The 26,154-nt window shown below is 43.8% G+C and overlaps 1 protein-coding gene across 2 annotated transcripts in view; it reads right to left on the reverse strand.

The window, feature by feature from the left end:
* EGLN1 (egl-9 family hypoxia inducible factor 1) overlaps positions 1 to 26,154 on the reverse strand; it is a 243,618-nt gene that overhangs the window by 60,574 nt on the left and 156,890 nt on the right. For both annotated transcript variants that reach the window (XM_063443384.1, XM_063443385.1), the window contains exon 4: positions 8,123 to 8,193. In XM_063443384.1, the coding sequence (XP_063299454.1) occupies positions 8,123 to 8,193 (71 nt within the window). The remainder of the gene's footprint in view (positions 1 to 8,122; positions 8,194 to 26,154) is intronic.

Consider the following 26,154-nt stretch of genomic DNA (forward strand, 5'->3'; position numbering starts at 1 on the left):
CTGTAGTCCGGTTGGAAAGCACCAGCGGTACTTGATTCTATTGGCCTGCAGTTGTCTAGTGAATGGACGTAGAGCTCTGCGATAGGCAAGGGTGGTAGGAGAGAGGTCCGGGTATAGTTGGACCTCTGTGTTGCCCAGCATTATTCTGTCAGTCTCCCTGGCTTTGCGTAAAATTTCCTCCTTCAGGTGATAGTCCGTGAGGCAGCATATGGCATCCCTTGGCAAGCTCCCTGGAGGGCCTTTAGGTCTAAGTGCCCGATGTGCTCTCACCATGTGGATAGGTTCCTGCTGGGCGCGGCCCAGTATATTGTTAAAGAGTCCCATAAGGGTTGCCTGTATTGGAGCAGCTTCATCGGTATCTTCTGGGATCCCTCTGACTCTAATGTTCTGTCTCCTACCTCGGTTGTCGAGGTCCTCAAGGTGATGTGCCATCTGCTGAAGTCGCTGGGTGGTGAGTTGAAGGGCTCCTGTGTTGGCAGACTGCGCCGCCTGTATATGGTCGCAGTCCGCTTCAATCTGGGAGACCCTTTGACTTAGGCCGCAAAATTCCTCCCGCATGGCCTGCAGTTCTGCAGTGATGGATGTCCGGAGGCTGTTGTTTGCTTCCGCCAGGTCTGCCCTGGTAGGATGAAGAGCCATTCCGGGTTCGGCTCTGAGGGGTACGGTAGTGGCTTCTCTGCATGTGCTTCATCTCCACTCAAGCTGGGTGTCGAGAGGGCCTCTCCTATGACCAACGAGTCAGTGGAGGCCTGTGTTTCTCCGTCTGCTTGGTTTGTCAGGATTCGCCGCATGGAGGGGTTCGATGTTCCCCTTGGGGTGTCTGCGGGCTTCGAGGCTTGCGTTGCCTTATGTGATTTGCCCATTTTCGGGGCAATTAGGTGCTACTGGCGAGGGTTTGCTGTGAGCCTTGCGAGGAGCTCCGGGTTCACGCCGCCATCTTCCTCGGCTTCCAGGCCACGCCCCCAAACAATCTTTATTAAATATTTAAATTTAGTAGAAAAAAATAGTAATAGTGCAACACACAAACGTGCTAGTGAGATTAAAAAGGAAAAGCTCGATGCAGCTTCAGTAGAACCTTGCAAAAAAAAAATGTAAATGGCTATAGGGAAATGATGATAAATTGGCCTATACTATCAAAGTAATAATCATATGGTCACTAAGTAGGGGTATGACTTCAGAGGTTAGTAGCCGAACAATAGACTGCGGTTTCTCTCGAAAATAAGGGGTCCCACTAAGTGGAATCCCCGAAGTACATAGTGTTAAAGTCCGTATATATTCAGCTAGAAGTATAAAGTAAAAATTCAGACCATCTCTCTCTCCTGTTTTAGAGGATGTAGTATATAGCAGAGGAGATAAAAAAAGATTGAGTCCACTCACTATTTCTTAGCAACTTATGATATTCATTAGAACTTAGGTTACTAGGGTGGTTGCAGCTAAAAAACATACAGGGGTAAGATAAATTCAGTTACAATATATTGATACCGAATAAATCCCCCAGTGTTACTGCATACAATAACCCAACATGTAATCCTGAAAGTCCTCAAAGTTTATAAATATATACACCTTCAGTGTGTGGTCTTATTGTTAAATCAGACCACACACATCAGAAACGTCCAGGTGATTTAAATTAGGATATCTCTTACTGCTAATAGAGAAATGTAGAATTCAAAAAGTAAAAACTAGTTAAGCTAAGCCAATCTCCTATGTTCTTAGAAGAATGGTAATGCCCTTCTGAGGAGTAGGTTACAAAGGAAACCGTAGCTAACATAGGAAACAGTCACTTGAAAAGTTATAATACTGAAAAAATCTCCTAGTCTTACTGCATATGGTAAATCCAATATGTAATCCTTAAAATACCTCAAGATAAAGTAGGCACACCCTCTTCGTACATAGTCTAATGAATTAGACCACAGGTATCTAAGATCTGTCTCTAAGCCTGGTCAGGCAACAGAACGTGGAATACCCCCTAGAGAAGAGTATAAATCCCCTCTGTACAGCTTAGACGTAACAGTCTTAAAAGTAGTATCTAATGTGTAGAACCATACTTAGATTGTTGGTTACCTACACATAGTGACAGTGCCCTAGTGAGAAAATAAGTGAAAGAAAGAAGAAACCCGATGCGCGTTTCGGTGCTTTCTGTGATGCACCTTCGTCACATGACGCGCGTCTCATGACAAAGGAGCATCACAGAAAGCACTGAAACGCGCGTCAGGTTTCTTCTTTCTTTCACTTATTTTCTCACTAGGGCACTGTCACTATGTGTAGGTAACCAACAATCTAAGTATGGTTCTTCACATTAGATCACTATAATTTTCACTTTCTAACTTTTCACCTCATTACACTGGACTGGATGGATGGGAGAAGTTAACTATACCACAAGACCTATACATATAGTCCTGCAAGCTTAAATCATCCCCCCCTTTTTTCTCAAGATATGGGTAAGATATCCCGTGAGTCTTAAGTATTACCTTTAGATCTCATTACGGTTATCTAACCCTCTGATATGGAGATGATTGCAGGTTTGTCTTGTGAAGTATCTGTTAGACTATTTTAATCTCTGTTGGCTTCATTTTGATATTTCCACATATGTCATTTGTGGCCTCCAGAGCAGTCTTAATCAAAGAATACTCCCAACCTAAAGACCAGTGATCCTAGTCAATACTTTACTTAGCTATTTTAGCTAAGTCTATCTACAGTCTGTAGCTATCAAAATTGACCTACCATGATTAAAGTCTATTATCTGTAGCTATTTTTGTGACTAATCTATGAGTACTCCACTGACTAGGATACTTTGAGGTGTGCCACTAAGGCTAGATTTTCTACCCAATTTGGGCATTTGACCACCAATTTGGTAATGCTTGCTAAATGACTTTTTACATTCATACCATTAAATAATTTGGAAGATCCCAATTTTCTCATTCCAGTACTTACTTCAGATACCTGGGTATTTCATCCAGATGGTCTAAGTAATTTTCTCTTTCTAACTAGACCAAAGCATATAGAGAATATAAATTGCATGGAACAGGCACCTCGGGCGAAAGTGCACACCCGACCATATAAAGGCAAGTTGATCAGTGAACACGAGAAGCAGAGACAGACTCCCCCAAAACACATGAAAGTGAAAAAGCAGCCAATATACAAGAACGAAGCTGGGAGTGAGGGGAAGAGGCGTCCTACTCTGGGCAAAACAACCATCCTCCCAATAGCGGCACAAGCAGGCAGCCCACCTAGGCTGAGGGCCATGAGGAGATTGCCTCCACAGCATCAATCACCCCGCAGGAGCTCACGCAGCCCTCGAGTCAGTGATCCAAAGATGCCACCCTCTACACAGGCCTGGGGCTGGAAGGGGCCCTTGCCCCGCACTTGCCGCTCCAACACCCTCTGCCTTCCCAGCCCTGCTGCCGATACGCCAAGAACTGGCATGGGTTGAAAAGGACTGGTTTGTGGACTCACAGTGTTCTTTAAATTTCCCTCTCTTTCAATTTTATTTTATTTTCTCGCTCCTACGATATGCTTTTCACTATGCATCGCACCCCTAGAACTCTCTCTAATAGAGATGACTAGCTTAACTTGCTTTCTATTAATGTACTCCAAGACAGCTTACCTAGCTAATATATGAATCACCTATCGTCAAACTGCACAGAACTATTAACTTGCTTTATCATAATAATTTCACTCCTGAGGTTCACCATTATACCGAATGTATAATCTATACCTACTCGCTTAGTTCAAGCCACTGTTTAGCCTGAAGGCATCATACCATAACAATAGGGAGATAACCAATATATTGGCAGAAAGACAAATGAATCATCTTCAAACTGGAGTGTTTTGGGAAGGTGTTACAGACCGTTTCAGCATAAAAGGGGAAAAATCAGTTTAGGCGATAATCCCCTTTTCTCAGAAAGGCACAGCTACTGTAAAAGCACCAAAACTCATGAATTGGATATAGGTGAATGCACCAAACTCCCGAACTGCATACAAGGGAATAAGGTAGCACTCCAAACTCCCGAACTGGAACCTCACGAATTGCTGCTAGCAGACGAACAGGAAAAGCTCCCAAGCGGCTTACACTCCTGGCAGTCAGTCCCTATCAGCATACAGTGAATCCCCCCAAGAACGAGACAAGGCTCCGTGTTGAGGGTCAAGCAGTGGTCTGTTTATTCAGGGCTACCTGCCCCTGTATTTATGCAGGTCTCCCACCTGGTGGACACTCCCCTAGGGGACCAGATGGAAGACTGAAACAGCAGACAGACATGTATCATTTTCGTACACACAGCCACAATACTTTCCCACCATGCATCTTGGTTTCCTCCTCTCTGCCCTGGAGATAATTAATGAAGTAATTCAATTATCTCCTAGGACAAAGGCCAGACTCCATTATGCACATGGTGACACAGAAACAGACTATCACTTTAAAATACATACAGACACATTTTATACACAAAACACAGACATGTAACATATCCCCAGATAGCTCAGGTCTGGGTGCACATTATTAGGAGAATGGCACCCAGACCACACAAATACATTTTAATTGCCATGGAGCCAAAGTCTTTAATTATACGAACAGGCTCCATGGCAGGCTATCTGGGTTACTACAGTTCACATAAAACAAACTACCGAATTTTCCTGCATTCACCAAATCCATACGAATGAGAACCAGGGGCTGGAGGTTCAGCGGTGCCTGCACGTAAAAGTGTCCGATTTTGGTGCATGAAAGCCGGGCAGAAAAGCGCTGGCTGCCCGAGAGCTCCAGAACACCGCCACCTAGCGGCCGCAAAGTGTAACAGCGGCCACACAGTTAACAAGCAATTAAGCTGCGGTTGACCGCAGCTTCAGGGAGGTAAATTGGCAGCACACTCCAGCTTCTGGGTGGCCAATTAACAACGCCGGCCGGCTTCCCACGGCTCTGGGGATGTTGGTGAACGGCTGTTTGTTCGGTAGATGGAATCTACCGAACTGCTGTGCAGAAAGGGAGAAATAAATCCTTCTGCACAGTAAAATTAACCCTTTAGCTGCCGGTCCATAGTCCAGAGGCAGCAGGCGGGCAACCAGGCTCCTCCAATACAATGTGGCGAGATTGGTTTCGTCACAGAAGGGATATGGTTGATCTAGTTTATTTGGGTAGGCAAAACACCTAGAATGGCATTTCATATTTTAACTAAAATAGGCAAAATAAATGGGGAATACATTTTCCAGATATAATAGAAATGCATGATTCTATTATGTTTACCCACTTCCTTAAATGGGATAACCAGATAGCACCAAATCCAGGATAGAAGAAATTGTCTGGAAAGCTAGCCACAATATGTCCTTATTTAATTTATATTTTAGAAAGAAAAATAAAAAAAACTAGACTCCAGGGATAGAAAGATCTGGCCCTGAGGTCAAGTTGGACTTGGTGGGTAATATGGGCATAACCCAATATAGGCAATATTGAAATTAGAAAGAAACAACAATTTGTGAAATGGTCCCAGGCAATACAAAGACCGGGGATACCAGCTCTCAAAAGATTACCCACATAAGAAATGTAAAAACCAACTCAACTGGTATAAAAACACAAATTGTAGTCTTTATTAACCCCTTCTAGTCTTCTATGCCGTCTTTTTTCGGGTGGTCCTAAACACCGGTGGACAGCATAGAACGTCCCTGCCGTCCTCGCCGTTCCCCTGATGGCGGTCGCGATCCTGGGGTCTGCCTGGGAGCACCCCCTTTGCCCCATATTAAGCCCTGTAACTTTCTAGGACACTATAAAACCTGTACATGGGGGGTACTGTTTTACTCGTGAGACTTCGCTGAACAAAAATATTAGTGTTTAAAAACAGTAAAACATATCACAACAATGATAGTCAGTAAAAATGTAGTATTTTTTACACAACAACTGTACTTCCACTGACGATATAATTGTTATGATGCATTTTACTATTTTGAAACACTAATATTTGTGTTTGTGAAGTCTCCTGAGTATAACAGTACGCCCCATGTACAGGTTTTATGGCGTTTTCAAAAGTCAAATATAAGGCTTCAGTTCCCTTTTTTTCACATTGAAATTTGCCCGATTTGTTGTTTTTGAGACCGTATGGTAGCCCAGAATGGCAAACCATTTGCAAAAGTAGACAACCAAGGGTATTGCAAATGGAGCATGTTCAGTCTTTTTTTAGTAGCCACTTAGTCACAAACACTGGCCAAAATTAGCGTTTAATTTAATTTTTTTTATTTTTCCACAGAAACAAATATGAATGCCAAATTTGGCCAGTGTTTGTAACTAAATGGCTACTAGAAAAGACTGGACATACCGCATTTGTAATACCTTGGGTTGTCTACTTTTGCAAATAGTATGCCGTCATGGGGTAATTTATATTCCTGGGCTACCATTTGGTCTCAAAGGCAACATAACCAATCTGGCGAATTTCAATGTGTATAACCTTAAAATTTTTACATGTTATATTTGACCCTTTAACTTCCCAAAACACCAAAAACATGTACATAGTGGGTACTGTTTTACACGTGATAAATCACTGAATACAAATATGTGTATTTTATTGCAATAAAAGCAAACAGTATTATGACATTCACAGTTAAAATGTCATGTGGAACTTAAAAAATATCAAAATGTATTAATTTCTCGCACTTTAGAATTTATTCATATTAAATTATGTTTCATATATAAATATTCAAAATGAAATGAAAGCCCCTTTTCTCCTGAACAAAATGATATATAATAAGTGTGGGTGCACTTAATATGAAAGAGGTGAATTATGGTTGAACCATATATAGCACAAAATCCAGGTTTTGTTTTGATCACAACTAGTACAATTGGCTCAGTCCTAAAGGGGTTAAGAGCAAATCATTTCTGTTTTTATTTTATTTTAATCATATTAAAATATAATTGTATTCAGTAACAGGGAGTTATACAGAAACAGATTAGATCAAGCTTATTTTTGGTGACAACGCGACTTCAATATCCACAAAGCCCACCTGCTTTTTAGCTCTTCATTTTTGCTTAAAGGACCACTCTAGGCACCCAGACCACTTCAGCTTAATGAAGTGGTCTGGGTGCCAGGTCCAGCTAGGGTTAACTAATTGTTTTATAAACATAGCAGTTTCAGAGAAACTGCTATGTTTATCAATTAGTTAAGCCTTCCCCTTTTTCCTCTAGTGGCTGTCTCACTGACAGCCACTAGAGGCGCTTGCGTGATTCTCACTGTGAAAATCACAGTGAGAGCACGCAAGCGTCCATAGGAAAGCATTATGAATGCTTTCCTATGTGACCGGCTGAATGCGCGCGCAGCTCTTGCCGCGCGTGCGCATTCAGCCGACGGGGAGGAGAAGAGGCGGATCGGAGGAGGAGAGCTCTCCGCCCAGCGCTGGAAAAAGGTAAGATTTAACCCCTTTCCAGATCTGGGCGGGAGGGGGTCCCTGAGGGTGGGGGCACCCTCAGGGCACTCTAGTGCCAGGAAAACGAGTATGCTTTCCTGGCACTAGAGTGGTCCTTTAAAGTGACTCTCCAGTGCCAGGAAAACAATCTGTTTTCCTGGCACTGCAGGTCCCCTCTCCCTCCCACCACCCATCCCCAGTTGCTGAAAGGGTGAAAACCCCTTCAGTGACTTACATGAGACCCCCGCCGATGTCCCTCGGCGGTGGTTTCGGGTCGCCGCCGCTCCTCGCCTTCATTACGTCAGTCGGCGGGGAGACTGATCCCGCCCGCCGGCTGAGGAGACCTAATGTGCATGCACGGCAATGCTGCGCATGCACATTAGAGCTCTCCATAGAAAAACATTGAAAATGCTTTTCAATGCTTTCCTATGGGGAATTGAGCAACGCTGGAGGTCCTCACACAGCGTGAGGACGTCCAGCGATGCTCTAGCACAGAAAACCTGTGGTATGAAGCAGGAAGTGCCCTCTAGTGGCTGTAAACCCTGCAAGGTAATTATTGCAGTTTATGAAAACTGCAATAATTACAGTTGCAGGGTTAAGGGTAGTGGGCGTTCGCACTCAGACCACTCCAATGGGCAGAAGTGGTCTGGGTGCCTGGAGTGTTCTTTAAGGAAGAAGGCTACTTGCTCTCACAAGTAAACATTTTATTTTGTTGCAAACCTTTAAAATAAAAATAAAAAATTACCTGTGTTCAGATACTTTTCTTTGGCTCTGGCCCTTTCATCTGCATCAAAATACCACACGGTTATTGCGTACCTAACAAATACAAAGTGAGAATATTTTCATCACCACCAAAGACTAGAAAAAAATAAAAACTCTTGCCTGAAAAACAACAAAATGACCAACTATAAATACCATGTTCAATCTAAATGAAGTTAGTGTAGTAATCACATGGCTAAAAATGGTCAATCAATAGATAAAACAGGCAATTGATTGATGGCTAGAAGGACTCAGTAGACATTGGCATGTCAGAAGATTTCTACATACATAATACATTAAAAACAAAAGCAAATTTAACTTCATAAATGTATTTTCAAAATTGGAAAAATGTCATCCACAGGACACATATTTAGCAAGAGACTCCTGACTTAACCCCTTCCCAGCCGCTGGCGGTTCAGCACTGTCATCGGAAAAACCCCATTGAGGATCGGTGACGGTCCTGAACTGTCATAACCCTAATCTTTACTCACCCGGCTGCCGTTGTTCCCCCAGCGGCGATCGAAATAGGACCCCGCGGCCACGTGACCGCTCAACAGAGCAGTCACATGGCCACAATAGATGTCCATGTTTCTGCCTGCAGGGGGACTGTCTGTGCTGAAAGTGTAAAATCAAAAAAATAAAAAGTTAAAAAAATTACATTATAAATATATATATTTACCAAGTGTATTTTTATATTAATACATACATTAATATAAAAATACACTTTTAATTAAATTACACACATATATAATAACTATATATATTGTATATATATTATAAAATACAAATAAGTAAATTAAAATAAGTTAAAAAACGTAAAACAAAAAAATAAAAAATAAAATATATATATATATATATATATATATGAAATTTTATTCTAACTGTATTTTGTATATTTCACACATCAAAATACACTTAGAATGACATTAGATATACATCTATGTATATATCAATAAATCAAAATATTATGATATATATATATATATATATATACACATATATATATATATCTCCATATACAAAATTACATAAATGATTTCATAAATTTACACATAGACTTCAAATATATGAACATGCATATATATTTAAATTCTACGTGCATATTTATGTAATATTTTTAATTGCAATTTGAGGGACCTGCCTGACAACCCAGGTCGAAAGTCCAGAGAATTTAATTTGCTAGTACTGTATTTAGCCCTGTAACTTTCTACGACACCTTAAAACCTGTACATGGGGTGTACTGTTTTACTTGGAAGACTTCGCTGAACACAAATATTAGAGTTTTTAAACAGTAAAACATATCACAACGATGATATTGTCAGTGAAAGTTTTTTTTTTTTTTTTACATTTTTCACACACTTGCAACTGCACTTTCACTGAAGATATAATTGTTGTGATATGTTTTACTGTTTTGAAACACTGCTATTTGTGTTCAGCAACGTCTTCTGAGTATAACAGTACCCCCAATGTACAGGTTTTATAGTGTTTTTGAAAGTTACAGGGTCAAATATTTTTACATTGAAAATTGCCAGGTTCGTTACGTTGCCTTTGAGAGCGTATGGTAGCCCAGGAATGAGAATTACCCCCCATGATGGCATACCATTTGCAAAAGAAGTCAACCCAAGGTATTTGTTACGGTTGCCTCCTGGCTAGCTGAAGGTTGGAAAGCTTAGATGTCCAGGTTCCCGATCTTGGAGAGTAAGAGCGCAGCTCCGAACGATATCCAGTAGTAATCCTGTAAGTATAGATATCCCACTAGCCATAAGTAAAGCTAGTATAACACCTTTCCCTACAACATCAGTCGAGGCTGCGAGTTGAGGGTAAAAATGCCTGGTTTAATGGGCATTCATGCACGGCTTAAATACATATTTTCAGGCCAGAGGAACACCCCTCTGGACCTGATGGTACACAGGATTACAAAGTGTAACAACCAATAGAAACACAGTGCATTTTCCAAAACACTCCTTCCTACCCTGGAGATAATTGGTCTCAACTCAATTATCTCCAGGTACATGAAATAATATCACTTTTATAGACACACGAAAAACTGAATAAAAATGTATACGCTTTACATTATAGTGGGCATTACATTCAACCCATCCCCAGACAGCTTGGATCTGAGCGCAGAAAATATCAGAAAAGCGCTCCGATCTCACTAAAAGTATGCGAATGCCATGGGGATAAAAATTGTCTGTAGGGCTGTTCGACAATTAGCAGCCTGTGTATCCTCGGCCATGGCGTCTTGCAAGGGGTCAGTATATCCTTCGTGAGGACCAAGTGTCGAACAGCACGTCTTTCGGGGTTTTATGCACGAACGGACGGGCAAGATGGCCCCAGCGGGGTTCATGCAAAATTGTGTCAGAAAATTTTACCAGGCTTTTGGCGGCCAGGTCCCCCATGGCGTTCGACAATAAAAGATGGCCGCTGCCACGTGTTCGTGCATACGAACGACGACCACCCTGGTGATGATCAATTATGTTGCCGCAGCTTCAGGGTGGTTAACTGGGGGCACACTCATCAGGTATGGTGGTCGGTCGTTCGATATTTAGTTCGGTACCCCGTTCAACCCTCTTATACGAACGGTGACCACCCCGTTGACAATCAATTAGGCTGCGGTTAACCACAAAAAACACAGCTCCTGGGTGGTTGATTGTAGGCACACTCCTCAGGTAGGGTGGTCGTCCGTTCGACAGTTTGTTCAGTAATTTGAGAGGTGAACGGGATTAAATCGGCGGCAGCCGCCAGGGGCCGGGTGGTCGGCCATTCGTACATGAATGGCCTGCAATAGTTGTTTTGACAAAAAGTAACAAAAAATAGCAGCAAAGTAAAAAGGTTGTAGCAGACAGAGGGGACTTTGTAACAGTATTGCAAATGGGGTATGTTCAGTCTATTTTAGTAGCCACTTAGTCACAAACACTGGCCAAAATTCTATTAGTTTTTTGCAATTTTCACACAAACAAATACAAATGCTAACTTTTGCCAGTGTTTGTGACTAAGTGGCTACTAAAAAAAACTGGACATACCCATATTGAATACCCTGGGTTGTCTACTTAAAAAAAAAATGATGTACATGTGAGATGTGATTCAGAGATTTATAACAGATAACAGTGTTACAATGTCACTATTGATACAATGTCAAAAAGTGAATTTCCTTGCTCATTCCACTATTACAGTGTCTACAAGGGTAAATAATGAAGCGGATGTATGTGCATTTTAAAAACCAAACTTTAATCTATTGAAGTAGTTATGGTTAACAGCGTGTAGACTGCAGTAAGACAGTGTTCCTTTAGACATTTTTAGCACAACCAATAGCAAACTTTAAAGGGTTACTCTAAAAAGAAAACTGTAAGTCACCTTGGTCAGGGAGATCAGGGGTGGCATATGTGGAGTGTGTGTGACAGCAGACACCAAACATGCACAGAACTGAAAAATGCCAGTCCAGAATTCTTGTTTTAGACTGGCTAATGATGACCCAATGACACTGCTGGAAATAACATTACACCTCTGGCAGCAGAGTGATTAAACTAGTCTGCACACACAGACTCCAAGAACCATAAAAATTTCAATTCACTTTAGTAATCATAATGCGTCAAGTAAACTGTAAGCTGAGGTAAAATTGAGAAAGTTAAAGTAAATTCAAGTAAATTCAAAGAAGGTGTACTTTCTTTTACAATGACTGCATGTACGCCAAGGCTCAACAAATCAAAGGCGCTAGGTCGCCATGGCGACTAGGATTTCAGTCCTGGCGCTTGGGATTTGCTGGCTCATTCAGCCCCTGTGGTGGTAGGCTGCCTATAAGTGGAGGTGGCCGTGCGTAGTCCACGATGGTCAGAATGTACTTCTTCCCAGAGGGACTAGGCTTAGCTAGGGGGCCTATGATATCAACAGCTACTCTGCCGAATGGATCTTCAATAACAGGAAGGGGATGGAGTCGGCCAGCTGAAGGGAGAGCATTTGCGCTCGGCAAGCCACCTGATGGAGAGCGTGGCGTGCGGTCAATCTGTCATCCTGCATAGGGAGAGTGTGGGGTGTGTGCACGGGCGGGAGGCTCCTGGAGGATTGAGGCAGATGGGCAGGTGCGCAAGGGAGCTGTAACCTCCCTGCTCTGCTCCCTTGCACATCCTCCAGTGATGCTGGGAGCCGGAATATGACGTCTTTCCGGCCCCAGCATCACTAAACAGCGCTCTATGGAGCAGAGCAGGGAGATGACTGAAGCCCCACTGGACCCCAGGGAAAGCCAAACCACTACAGCTCCGGGTAGGGACACATAAGGATAGAGTGTGGAGTGGCTGTCTTTTGTATTTACTTTTGCTACCCAGCCGCAGTCCACATTGTATTTTGTTGTATATGAGTGTATTAAAATTACAATTTTTTGGACACATGTGACAAAACTTTGAGCTGTGGGATATTAATCTTCCTATACATATGAATTGCCTCTAAGGAAGTTATTTAGCTGTTAAAGGACTCTCCAGTGCCAGGAAAACAAATCATTTTCCTGGCACTGCAGGTCCCCTCTCCCTCCCATACCCCATCCCAAGATGCTGAAGGGGTTAAAACCCCTTCAGTGACTTACCTGTAGTAATTTTTTCAGTGTGAAATTGACCGACCGCACAGCCCAAATCTATGGTACTGTTTTGGGCACGAAAATGTGCTTGTGGTCAGTCATAAAGGACTTCCAGCTAACTTTTTTTATTTTTGGGATATGTGTGTAATTAAAGTGTGCCGAGTATTAATATGTAACTTTTATGAAGATTGAATGTATATTTTTAAAGTTACAGTGTATGTGTAAAAAGTGTATTTTTCCTGCCTGTGATTACTTTAACCCATTGTGTATAGTAATTATATCACAGGCAGAGGGGAGTGTTTGTGTGTAATGCTGGGAGTGTTTTATTGTAATGTACATATTTTATTGGTTGTTTTACAAAACCCTGTGGGCGGTACTATGTTTGTAAAATGGGCATAAAAGCAGAGTGATTTAAACTGGAGTTCATTTTCACCCTCAGTCTGTCCTGTCTCTTATTGGGGGAATCTGCTACAAGGCATTGCTATGCTCGTCATACTCTCTTGCTATAATCACGGAGCGCTTGTAAGAGCTGTTCTGTTACGCTCTCTGGAAAAAAAGACTGCAGCTGCATCACTGATCTGCAGTGCTGATGGTGTCGGTTGGAGTGCCTGGAGTCTTCAGCGAGCACTAGGAGCATGGATTGGCGGAGGTACTCTGTCGGAGTGCCAGCGGTCCGTCACAACCTCCTCTATGAACCCTGGCTGAGCTCCATCCTCTAGGAGGTCAGGCAAGGGAAAATTGCCGTAATCTTCTGAGGATGGTGCTCAAAAGGCGGCGACATCGGGGCGGGGCCTGACCGCTGAGCCGAGAGGCAGCAGAAAAGAGGTGCTCCTGCTCCAACAGACAAATCTCCCGAATAATAAACCTACAAAGCACCCTAATCGACTCGCATAAGCACCTCAGAGAAAGGTGACACCGGGAGCTACACGTGGATATCAAACATGTGGAATACAGGGCAGGAGGCACCGAAGCACCCTATGAGGCCTACTAGCATGCTCGGTGCAGGGGAGATGGCCGCTCCCCTGTTGCCTCCAACAGCCACAAGCATGAGCACGGGCCATCGTTCCCCCCCCCCCCAATGGACCGGAGGGGGTCATCCCGGTCCCAGGTGGGCACCTCCAGAGGAAGCGGCAACAACCCCAACGGAGGCAAGCTGACTCCAATATGGCGGAGAAAGCAGCCGGGCCACCTGACACCTCACATGTAAGCGACATCCTGGCACGGATCAACGCTACATTTGAAGCGTTTTGGAAAAAGCTGGAAGACAGACTGAGCAACACACAGGCTCAGGTTACAAGTGCACCCATGGCTCTACCCTGCAGCTCCCATCCAGACGGCTTGCTCACCCAAACCAAGCACGCCCAAAAATGGCGCCTCAAACGACACGCTCCACCGCCGGCGGGAACACAGGTGAGGAGACGCACACCAGCAACTAGAACCCAGCACAAGGCACAGTATACCCAATCCACAGCCCGGCACCAACGCCGACCTGCATACCCACGTCAGCAAGGCTCTTCCACACGCCGACCCGGTAAAGACCCGCCGGCAACGGCACGGAGGCGAGAACCGACATGGCACAAGCCCAAGCCTAACAAGTCACAGAGAGATCAAACCCTGATAGCCAAACCACACTGCCTATCATCAGCACCTCCAAGCCTGACATGCCCCAGGGCGGACAGGGACTATGCCCTACCGATACGGGGCGTAGGGTGACTGCACTGTGCTAAAGGTGCTGCAGGGGGCCCCATTAGCACCACAGGGCTAGAAATTTAAATATTGTCTCACTATCCTTTGTCGCCTCCTGTCTTACCTGCACTCTGAGCCAGCTAGGTCTCTTAACGGTTTATCTAGCGCCCATACTATTTTCTCTGAGGACATTGCCATCTGATCCCTCGTTTAAAGTGGCAACTATTTTGTTATGTCCTTTATAACCAGGGTCTCATGAAGACACTCTGCTAAAGCGCCCCACTGATTTTAAACAGCATAATGCATGTATGTAGCACAAGTGTAAATTAATCTGTCAGGATTAGGCAAACTTACTAAGCATACTCATATGTGGCCACAGGGGCCTAAGGGGGGAATCTTATCCTGCATAGTTAAAACAATCACCCAGCTTCTTACAAGCAGCATGCGACGTCTACCTATTTCGCCCTACGCTGCAAAGTTTATACTACTGTTGCATAATACTCGACTCATCATTCTACATTACATGCCTGATTTGTTAATCCTGTTAATTCCCATATTACTTAAAACAGGCACAGTCCCAATCTTATATATGTCTCAGGGAAATATTGATCGACTAAACACTATGCATGACCTTAATTACCTCTATTGTCTCACGTAATATACCCACACACAAGCTATTAGTAATAGAACGGACCACTCATGTTAATATAAAATTGTGCAAGTACTACCATGTACCCCACTGTTATAACTGTCATTGAAAGGTTTGTGGAATTCCGTTGGGGTACCACATACGCATTGTTATATCTTTATGCACAACAAAAATAAAGAAGAAAAAAAAAAAGAAAAAAAAAAAAGGCGGCGACATCCTCTTTCCTCTCGTGGTAGGGCTTCAGCATGTTAACATGTAACGGGCGTCAGACTCCGGTACCCGAGCACGGGCCAATCACATGGGTAGTGTTCTCTTTCTGTTCCACTACCACGTATGGGCCCTGCCAGGCTGCCTGTAATGTCTGACTGGTTTCAGTACTAAAACATTCTGCCTGACCTGAAAGCTACGGCTCCTGGCACCCCGATCGTACCATGTGCACTGGCGCCTCTTGGCCACCTGGAGGTTTTCCCTTACTAAATGGGTTCCTCCTGGCAGTCTCTAAACTCCAGCGCATGGGACGATGGGGGTCCCTTCCTGATCCCCAGTTCTCTCCCAGTGTTCCTGAACTAGGTTTAGTGGCCCCCTCGCCCTCCAACCGAATATCAGCTCAAACAGGGAAAACAGTAGATTTCTGGGGCACCTCCTGATAAGCGAACAGGAGATGGGGAAGGAATTTCTCCCAATCCTTGTGAGTCACTGCAATAGTACGGAGCATTTGTTTCAAAGTACCACTGAAGCGCTCGCACAGGCCATTGGTCTGGGGGTGGTAAGGAGAACTCAGAATCGGTCTAATGCCGCATAACCTGCACAGTTGGTGGGTCATTTTGGCAGTGAATTTGGTGCCCTGGTCCGAGAGGATCACCTGGGGAAAGCCCATCTGGGAGAAAACTCGCATCAGGGCTTCAGCCACAGTTTTTGCCCAAATACTCCTCAGTGTGACTGCCTCGGGAAACCGAGGTGCATAGTCCACGATGGTCAGAATGTACTTCTTCCCAGAGGGACTAGGCTTAGCCTATGATATCGACAGCAACTCTGCCGAATGGATCTTCAATAACAGAGAGGGGATAGAGCAGGGCCTTGTGTCGATCGCCCCGCTTCCCCACTCTATGGCAGACATCGCAGGTGTTGCAGTACTGCCTCAAATTAGTAGAGATGCCTGGCCAGAAGTAGCTTTGGGTGAGTATGACTCCTTCCCAAATGCCCTGCCAAGGGGATATCATGGGCGGCCTGGCTTCTTCGTCGACGCTCTGAAACTCTGTGGGGTCATCATGGTAGCAGAGAGCTGCTACTCGCAGGCCAGAAGGGGGTGACCCACTGGGGCTTGCCCCGGTTTTGGAGGCAGTTCATTTTGATGTGGCCGAGCTGGAGGCACTGGAAAAATGGAGGGGGTGACCAGACCGGGAAGGGGAGCTGTGGTAGAGGGGTTGGGTTGTTGCAGAGGTCAGATGGGGGGGGGAGGGGTTGGTAGCTGGGAGAGGAAGCAGGGCATTGGGACCGGCGAGTATCCGCATACTTGTCAGCCCGTTTGGCTGCTTCGGTCACAGTCTTGAGCTGCCGGTCTCTCACCAATTCCAGCACCTCAGTGGGGAGCCTGTTGTAAAAGTGTTCGTGCATGAACATTTGGAGAATCTCTTCGGGGGATTTAACCTGTTGCGAGGCCATCAAGCTCTGGGTGGCTCGGGTGATGCGGCATGCCGACTTCGAATGGGAGTCCTTCTCGTCTTTCTTGGTCCTTCTGAACTTCCTGCAGTATGCCTCCGAGGTTACAGCATACCCGGCTAGGAGGACTTCTTTGACAGACTCGCACTTCCGGATCTGGTCTGCTGGTACATCTCGGTAGGGCTCGGTCGCCCTCACTGTTAGGGTCCTTGCCAAGATAGTGACCCAGTCTGTGGGGGCGACTTCCTGCAATAAGCACTGGCGCTCAAATTCCTGCAGGAAGTCGTTGATGCCTTTTTATGCATCCTTGAATTCTTTAAAGGCGGCAAAGGGTAACTTGTGCTTTCGGGCCGGGCCTTCTAGGGTCCTCTCTCTGGTCCTTTGTTCGTCTGATTGCGGGGGGTTCATCCTCTTTTTCCATGCAAGGACATAGGCTTCTGCCTCAGAAAAAATCCTATTCATGGATTCCTCTGAGGGTGGCTCTTTGTAATATGCCAGGCACCGGGCTACCTCCACGTGTAGTTCATCCTCTTCCCCGGGCCTCTGGCTGGAGTGTAGCTACCTCACTGCGTGCGTGGTCGTCCTTGTTAAGGTGGCCAGGGGTTATCCTTCTGGCTTCACACAAATCTTGTAATGTTGGTTGTTTTAGGGATGTATAGTCCATGGGTCTTTTTGGCTGGGACGTAGGATCCTGCCGCTTACCACCAGTTGTAGCGGGCCCTGGGTAAAGCGGCTGGTTACCCCTGCTATTAATGAAAGTAAGAGACCCATTTTCCCCAATAACCGCGCGACACAGTTCTAGCGGTACAACACAATTTTATTGGCCACACTTGGTGTTATAGTTTCCCTCTGTAAGGGTTGGATCATTCATACAGACAATGTCCCCACCCAGGGTCCTCCCCCTCCCAGCGGCCTTTGCGGGAACAGGAGCTCTAGTTCCTTTGTCCCCAGTTTCCGACACCCAAATACAGGGCTTCCCACTTCCCGTGGTGGGGGGGGGGGGTCTTCTAACTAGGACCCTATGTTCCTGGGAGTCCCAGCGTGGGAAAGACTCTCGCCTTCCGGGCTTCCAGGCACAAAAAGCCCGCCAAACCGCCATTGTCCCCAAAGAGTGTCCCCAGCAATCTCAGAGACCCCCAGAACGGCAACCGCCTACATTCGCGGGGTCCCTGGGTGAAACCAGGCAAGAGAAGTGTCTCCTTTCGGGACACGAATGCTCCCCCTGGCCGGTGTTCGTCTGTACGAACGGCGGCCACCAAGGGAAGCATTAATTACTTCCCTTGTGGTTTTACACTTATGTTGCAAGTTGCCAACGTTCTAACTGATTGGTGTGAACACTCCAAGGGTGCTGGGGAGGTCCTCGTTCAGGATCTGAAGCAATCGGCGAATGCTCCCCCTGAATGGTGTTCGTTTAATGAACGGGCTGCCACCCAGAGTCGGCACGTGCTGAGGTTTCCCTTGCGGTTTGTAGTTTTAAAATCTTGTTGATTTAGGTGCGAACATTCTAAAGAGATGTGAACATTCCAAACAAACATTCTAAATAGGGTATTGAGGTAGTCCCCATTCGGGAGGCGAACAGAACTGGTTCCTATGGGGACTCCCAAATGGGGAGTAGGTAAACCACAAGAATACGCACAACATAGGGGCAAATTAATGGGGACTGACACACAGCAAATCCCTAACAGGCAGCGGTCCCGTAACAAAGGCAAACATGATAATGAGGCCAAACCGTCACTTCAAAGACTCTATGGGGCCATACCATCACTTACAGGATGCCTTGTTCTTCTTTTACATTAAAAATGATTCTTAAAGCGGCACTGTCATGCCGAACTTACCTTTCCTCAATCTCTTCCTCTTCTCACCCTCTCTCAGGATCTGTTATTCATTTCTTCCATTCTTCTTCCATTCTTCTCTGGTGTGGTCTCTCCCACTCAGCTCTCTCTGGAAGGAAGTGACTCAGTCACTTCCTCCCATGCTGCCAAAAAGCAAAGGGACCTGGTCATGCTGTTAAAGGGCCACAGAGTGCGACCAGGCCCCCTGCTAACAAACGCTCACTGGGTGGCCCGTACTGCATGGGCCACCCGGTGGGCCTCCTTAGTGTGCGTCCCCAAGATCCTGTGGATACTTAATCTCAAGGAAGCAGCAATCCAAACTGGTTTTGGGATGCTTATGGATGTGTGAGGGTCCCTTACAGCATGTGGCCCTTTAACCATTTCCAGTATTAAATGCAGAGCTATATGTTGCACTTAGAGAGACATTTTGTAAACCTGAGTTAACCCCTCGAGTGCCAGAGGTGTGCCCAACACATTGCAAAACACTCATAATGCTAATGTTTAGTTGCCACCAGATTTCCCCTTTGCGTTGCAGACCCCCATGGCAAGCCTAGGGGTGGGCAATGTGTTTTGCTTAATCTACACTTTTTATTATCTAAACTGAAATCCCTGCTGCTGTTTTGCATCTTTTTATTAACCTGTTCAGTGCTGGAAGCCACTGCAACTAAGTCTGCCCATTACATACAAATAAAATAAAAATGGAAGAGCAAACACATTGTGAACTGTATCCTAAGCAGTGAATTACAGTGAATTAAAAATAGAGAATTCTTTACAATTAGCTGTTTTGGCCCAAAATATAGCATATTCCAATTTACACATAATATCAGCTTGAATATTTCAGACTGAAATTTGCAAATTAGCTTTCCAGTGAAATTCACTGTTTAGAGAAAATACCCTTAAGTGATTTGTGATGCTTTTAGGCAATATTATTAAAACAATAAAGGACTTTAAGAAATATATATTAAATATATATTAATGACCATGGGATGCTTGCCAGAACTGTATGTAAAAAGAATGGGAACCAGCAGATGACAAAACACCCCAATGACTACAGACAAGAAAAATTTAAACCTCTTCTCACACTTTTAAGTCTACTCACATTATTTGGAAGCAGACTCTAATAAGTAGACTCTTTCAAGTAGGAGTTAGAAAACCAGGAGTTGCTTGTATACTGCGGAGAGTGGTTTGTATTTTATTTTTGTTTAATTGGTTAGGTTGGTAAAGTTTAAAAAAAAAAAAAAAAAAATTTGTGTTCTGGTTTTCCCCCCTCTTTTGTGCTGCTTGATTGGGGGGAATGTTCATTAATTGCACCTGTGTGGGATTTGTATCCCCATAAAGGCACACCCCTAACTCACAGAGCTTGCTCACATTATTTAGAAGCAGACTCTATTAAAGCGGCACTGTCATGCCGAACTTACCTTTCCTCAATCTCTTCCTCTTCTCCCCCTCTCTCGGGATCTGTTCTTCTTTTCTCTTCCAGTCTTCTTTAGTTTTCTTTAAAATCATAAGACAAAGTAGGGACTCTTTGCCTTATGGAGGATTCCTCCGCTTGACCAGCTCTGACCAGCGGAGGAGCAAAGTGTGCTTCATTTCCGCTGGTCAGAGCAATTTTCCCATGATCCCTAGCTTTCCTCCCTGTTCCCACAATGCTTCCTGTCAGTATTGCCGAACGTCCTGTCACTTAGACAGAACGCTGGCAAAACTGACAAATTGCATCCTAACAGAATGAGAAGAGTTTCTCCATTGTGTTAGGATGCAATTCGGTACTTTGTTCGTATCGGAATTTCATTCTAATGAAAATAATATAAATAATATGCCCCTACTCGCTATATCGCGAGTAGGGGCATGTCTAGTAAGCAGTGAGCAGCCTATCACAGTGCTCTGTGTCATTTTACACAGCGTGGGAAAATTCTTTGGAATTTTCCCAGGCCGTGTAAAATGATACAGAACACTCTGATTGGGTTAAACCCACCAATCAGAGTGTTCTTAGCCTAATTGCAGGGCGGGGCAAGGCTTTATAAGACTTCCCCCGCCCTGCGGAGCTCAGTCTGCGCGGAGCCCTCCATGGGTGAAGATTGATTATTTTTCTTGCGCTCGGGTTTTTTCTTTTTTGTCGGGGTTTTTTATTTTATTTTTAGTATGACGGGTATGATGGATTTTTATTTGGCCTTTTTGGGGGCTGAAGAAAGAAGATTTTAGAAAAAAAGAAGACATCAAATGGTAAGTTTCATTTTTTTTTTTTTTTTTTTACAGGTTACTTATTTTATTCCCCCCTCACTATTTTTAGGGTGAGGGGGGTAGGTAGGGGATAGTTTGTTTTGAGGTGGGGGGGTGACTAGGGGCTTGGGACCCCTAGTCACCTTGATTGGGGGGGGGGTGTTTCATTTAGGGCCCCCACCCACCACTCAGGGGTGGGGGCGCTTATTGTTTTATTAGGGCCCCCACCCACCGCGCAGGGGTGGGGGCCAGGGGGGGAGGACAGTAGGTCCCTCCCCCTTTTTGTTTTATTAGGGCCCCCACCCACTGCGCAGGGGTTGGGGCCAGGGGGGAGGACAGTAGCCCCCCCCCTTATTACTATTATGGCCCCCACCCGCCGCCCAGGGGTGGGGGCCTGGGGGGGGAGGACAGTAGCCCCCCCCCCCCCTATTACTATTATGGCCCCCACCCGCCACCCAGGAGCAGCCACAGGTATAGCGAGTAGGGGCATTGGGGAGATTTTAATCTCCCTTATGCTATTATGGGGGTCATATTGACCCCCATAGAGTGAGGGGGGACCTGGGGGGCTTATGAAATGGTGGGGAGCACAGCTCCCTGACGCTTCTATCTTTACATATTACAAGGAGGGAGCTGCACGCCGGTAGCTCCCTCCTTGTAATAAACCGAACAAACAAACGAACACTGATTTTTTTCTATTCATTCGTCTGTCTGATGAATGAATGAATGAATAGGTGAAATTCCCGTTCGCATGTCCAGATGTTTCACTGGGCATGTGCGGGAATCTCACAGTCTGTCTAGTGTGGGCAGATGACGTGTCCCACAGGGACTTCACCTACCCACACAAAGATGGCGGCGCCCTGAATAAAGATCGGGGCAGAAAATAAAGAATAAAAAAATAGGTAATGTGGGGGGCTTAGGGGCATTTGGGGGTGACTAGGGGGTCAATTGGATGTAGTGGAGGGGGGTTAAAAAAAAACGGGATTCGGCATGACCGTGCCGCTTTAAGTAGACTCTTTCAAGTAGGAGTTAGAAAACCAGGAGTTGCTTGGAGTGGTTTGTATACTGTGGAGAGTGGTTTGTATTTTATTTTTGTTTAATTGGTTAGGTTGGTAAAGTTAAAAAAAAAAAAAAAAATTGTTTTTTACATTTTTTTTTTGTGTTCTGGTTTTTCCCCCTCTTTTGTGCTGCTGCTTGATTGATTGGGGGGGAGTGTTCATTAATTGCACCTGTGTGGGATTTGTATCCCCATAAAGGCACACCCCTAACTCACTGAGCTTGCTCACATTATTTGGAAGTAGACTCTATTAACCCCTTAACCCCTTAAGACCGCAGGACGTACTATGCCGTCCTTATTTTGGTGGCTCTAAAAGCCGCAGGACGGCATAGTACGTCCTGCGATCTTATGTACTTACCCGGTCGCCGGCGATCCCACGCCGGCGATCGCGGTATGGGGGACTTACCCGGGAGCCCAGGGAGTCCCCCTGCGTCCTCTTCAGCCGCCCAGGGCCATGTGATCGCGAGGTCCTTGCGAGGACCCCGCGATCACATGGACGGCATAGCCGTCCAAGGCATTGCCAGCAGGGGGAGTGCCTGTAATGACAGGTACTCCCCCTGCTGTCTGAAATACAAATAAAAAATGTTAAAACAGTGTAAAAATAAATTATATATACTTAGATCATATATATATTTATTATATATATGATCTAAGTATATATATACACACATATACACACATACACATAAATATGCATACACTGTCTACGTGTATTTTAATATTAATATATACATAATTATATATATATATATTAATATCAAAATACACGTACAATGATATTGATTAAATATATATATAATTTTCATTATATATATATTTATATATAATAAAAAATAAATAAATATATAAATACGTTAAAAAAATAAATAAAAAAATAATGAAAAAAAAATAGATAAAAAATATATAAACATGCGTAATTTCGTTCTAACTGTATTTTAAAATTAATATATATATATTGATATCAAAATACATGTAGAACGAAATAATATATATATCTATATACATAAGTATATACGTATATATCACTATGTATATACCTATATATAAATAAAAATAAATAAAAAAAATTATATACATATATATACACACATATATATATACACACACATATATATATAATAATTCTACGCATATATTTATGTAATAATTTTACATAATTAGGTCATTTTATTAATTACAATTTGCAGGACCTGCCTGCCAACCCAGGCCAAAAGTTCAGGGAATTACATTGTCTAGCACTATATTTAACTCTGTAACTTTCCAAGACACCATGAAACCTGTACATGGGGGGTACTGTTTTACTCGGAAGACTTCGCTGAACACAAATATTAGTGTTTCAAAACAGTAAAATATATTACAACGACGATATCGTCAGTGACAGTGACATTTTTTGCATTTTTCACACACAAATGGCACTTACACCGACGATATAATTGTTGTGATACGTTTTACTGTTTTGAAACACTAATATTTGTGTTCAGCGAAGTCTCCTGAGTATAACAGTACCCCTCATGTACAGGTTTTATGGTGTTTTCAAAAGTTACAGAGTCAAATATAAGGTTTGCGTTTCAGTTTTTTCACATTAAAATTCGCCAGGTTGCCTTTGAGACCGTATGGTAGCCCAGGAATGAAAATTATCCCCATGATGGCATACCATTTGCAATAGTAGACAACCCAGGGTATTGCAAATAGGGTATGTTCAGTTTTTTTAGTAGCCACTTAGTCACAAACACTGGCCAAAATTTGCGTTCAAATTAGTTTTTTGCATTTTCAAATATTAACACTAACTTTGGCCAGTGTTTGTGACCAAGTGGCTACTAAAAAAGACTGGACATACTCAATTTGCAATACCTTAGGTTGTCTACTTTTGCAAATGGTATGCCATCATGGGGGTAATTCTTATTTCTGGGCTACCATATGGTCTCAAAGGCAACGTAACCAATCTGGCGAATTTCAATGTAAAAAAACTGAAATATGTAACACGCTATATTTGACCCTGTAACTTCCCAAAACACCATAAAACCTGTACATAGGGGGTACTGTTTTACACGCGAGACATCGCTGAATACAAATATGTGTATTGTATTGCAGTAAAAGCAAACAGTATTATGACATTCACAGTTAGAATGTCACGTAGAACTAAAAAAAATGTAAACAATTCTTATTTTCTCCCATTTTTTAAATATTTTTTTTCATATTAAATTATGTTCCATACCTAAATATTTGATGTTAAACGAAAGCCCCGTTTCCCCTGAATAAAATGATATATAATAATGGGGGGTGCATTTAATATGAAAGAGGTGAATTATGGTTGGACAGACATATAGCGCAAATGCCAGGTTTTGTTTACGTTTTTTTGGATCACAACTTGTACATTTGGCTGCGGTCTTAACCCCTTAAGGACACATGACGAAAATATTCCGTCATGATTCCCTTTTATTCCAGAAGTTGTGTCCTTAAGGGGTTAAGGGGTTAAGGACTGAGCCAAATGTACACGTTGTGATCAAAACAAAACGTAAACAAAAAATCTAATTTGCGCTATATGTCTGTTCAGGCGTAATTCGCCTCTTTCATATTATGTGCACCCACACTTAATCTATATCATTTTATTCAGGGGAAACAGGGCTTTCATTTAACATCACATATTTAGGTATAAAACACAATTTAATATGAATAAAATATTGAAAAATGGGGAAAAAATAAGAATTTTTTAAAAAATGTTTAGTTCTACGTGACATTCTAACTGTGACTGTCATAATACTGTTTGCTTATACTGCAATAAAATACACATTTGTATTCAGCGATGTCTCACGTGTAAAACAGTACCCCCTATGTATAGGTTTTATGGTGTTTTGGAAAATTAAAGGGTCAAATATAGCATGTTACACTTTTCAGTTTTTTCACATCGAAATTCGCCAGATTGGTTACGTTGCCTTTGAGACTGTATGGTAGCCCAGGAATGAGAATTACCCCCATGATGGCATACCATTTGCAATAGTAGACAACCCAAGGTATTGCAAATGGGGTATGTCCAGTCTTTTTTAGTAGCCACTTGGTCACAAACACTAGCCAAAGTTAATGTTAATATTTGTTTGTGTGTGAAAAATGCAAAGAACTAATTTGAACGCCAATTTTGGCCAGTGTTTGCTGCTGCTGACTGAGCAGAGTTTATTGGGGACAGGTAGTGGAGAGGGAGGAGATATGACAGATGGGGAACAGGCATGTAGCTGGGTGACAGTGGGGCGAGGAAGCAGGGGGATAGGGAAGAGGAAAGGGCTAGCTAGTCCTGATTTGGTGCAACCTAGCAGATTTGCCCATTTGAGGGAAGATGTTGGGAGCATCAGCTCAGGAGTAGCTGTATTAGAGGAAGCTGTTACTTCTAACAGTCGAGCTAACAGCCCCCCTACTACGGGTGGGAATCAAAATGTAAGGAAGGCAAGACAGGTTGTGGTGGTAGGGGACTCTATCATTAGGAGAGCAGATAGGGCAATCTGCCGCTCTGATCGGCTCAACCGGACAGTTTGCTGTCTCCCGGGTGCTCGGGTCCGGCATGTTGCTGACAGAGTGGATGGATTACTGGGAGGGGCTAAGGATGACCCAGCGGTCATGGTCCATGTTGGTACCAATGACAAAGTAAGAGGAAGATGGAAGATCCTAAAGAATGATTTCAGGGAATTAGGTAGTAAACTTAAGAAAAGGACCTCCAAGGTGGTATTCTCTGAGATATTACCTGTGCCACGCGCTACAGTGGAAAGGCAGCGGGAGATTAGAGAGGTTAATGCGTGGCTGAAGTCTTGGTGCAGGAAGGAGTGTTTTGGGTTTTTAGAGCACTGGGCCGACTTTGCGATTGGGTACAACCTTTATAGTAGTGATGGATTGCACCTAAACGGGAGAGGGTTTGCAGTGCTGGGGGATAGGATGGCTAGAAGGTTGGAGGAGATTTTAAATTAGTAGAAGGGGGGGGGGGGAGGGTCATAGCAATTTACAAAATGGAGATAGGACAGAAAGGAGATGGGCTTTAGCACAGTATAAGGAGGGTGGAGACGGGGGGAGGGGCAAGCTCAGAACAGAGAAGTTATGTAATGTTGATCATTCACAAAATATACAAGTGACGCATGATATTAAATGTATGCTTACTAATGGAAGGAGCCTAAATAACAAAATGGGGGAACTAGAGGCATTAGCATACACTAAACAATATGATATAATAGGCATAACTGACACATGACTGGGCAGTTAACTTAAATGGGTACATGTTATTTAGGAAGGATAGGAAAAACAAGAAGGGTGGTGGGGTATGTTTGTACGTCAACCATGATTTAAAGCCAAATCTTAAGCAAATGGAATGCGATGAGGA

Source organism: Pelobates fuscus, chromosome 2, assembly GCF_036172605.1.
Source record: "Pelobates fuscus isolate aPelFus1 chromosome 2, aPelFus1.pri, whole genome shotgun sequence".
Classification (NCBI taxonomy): Eukaryota; Metazoa; Chordata; class Amphibia; order Anura; family Pelobatidae; genus Pelobates; species Pelobates fuscus.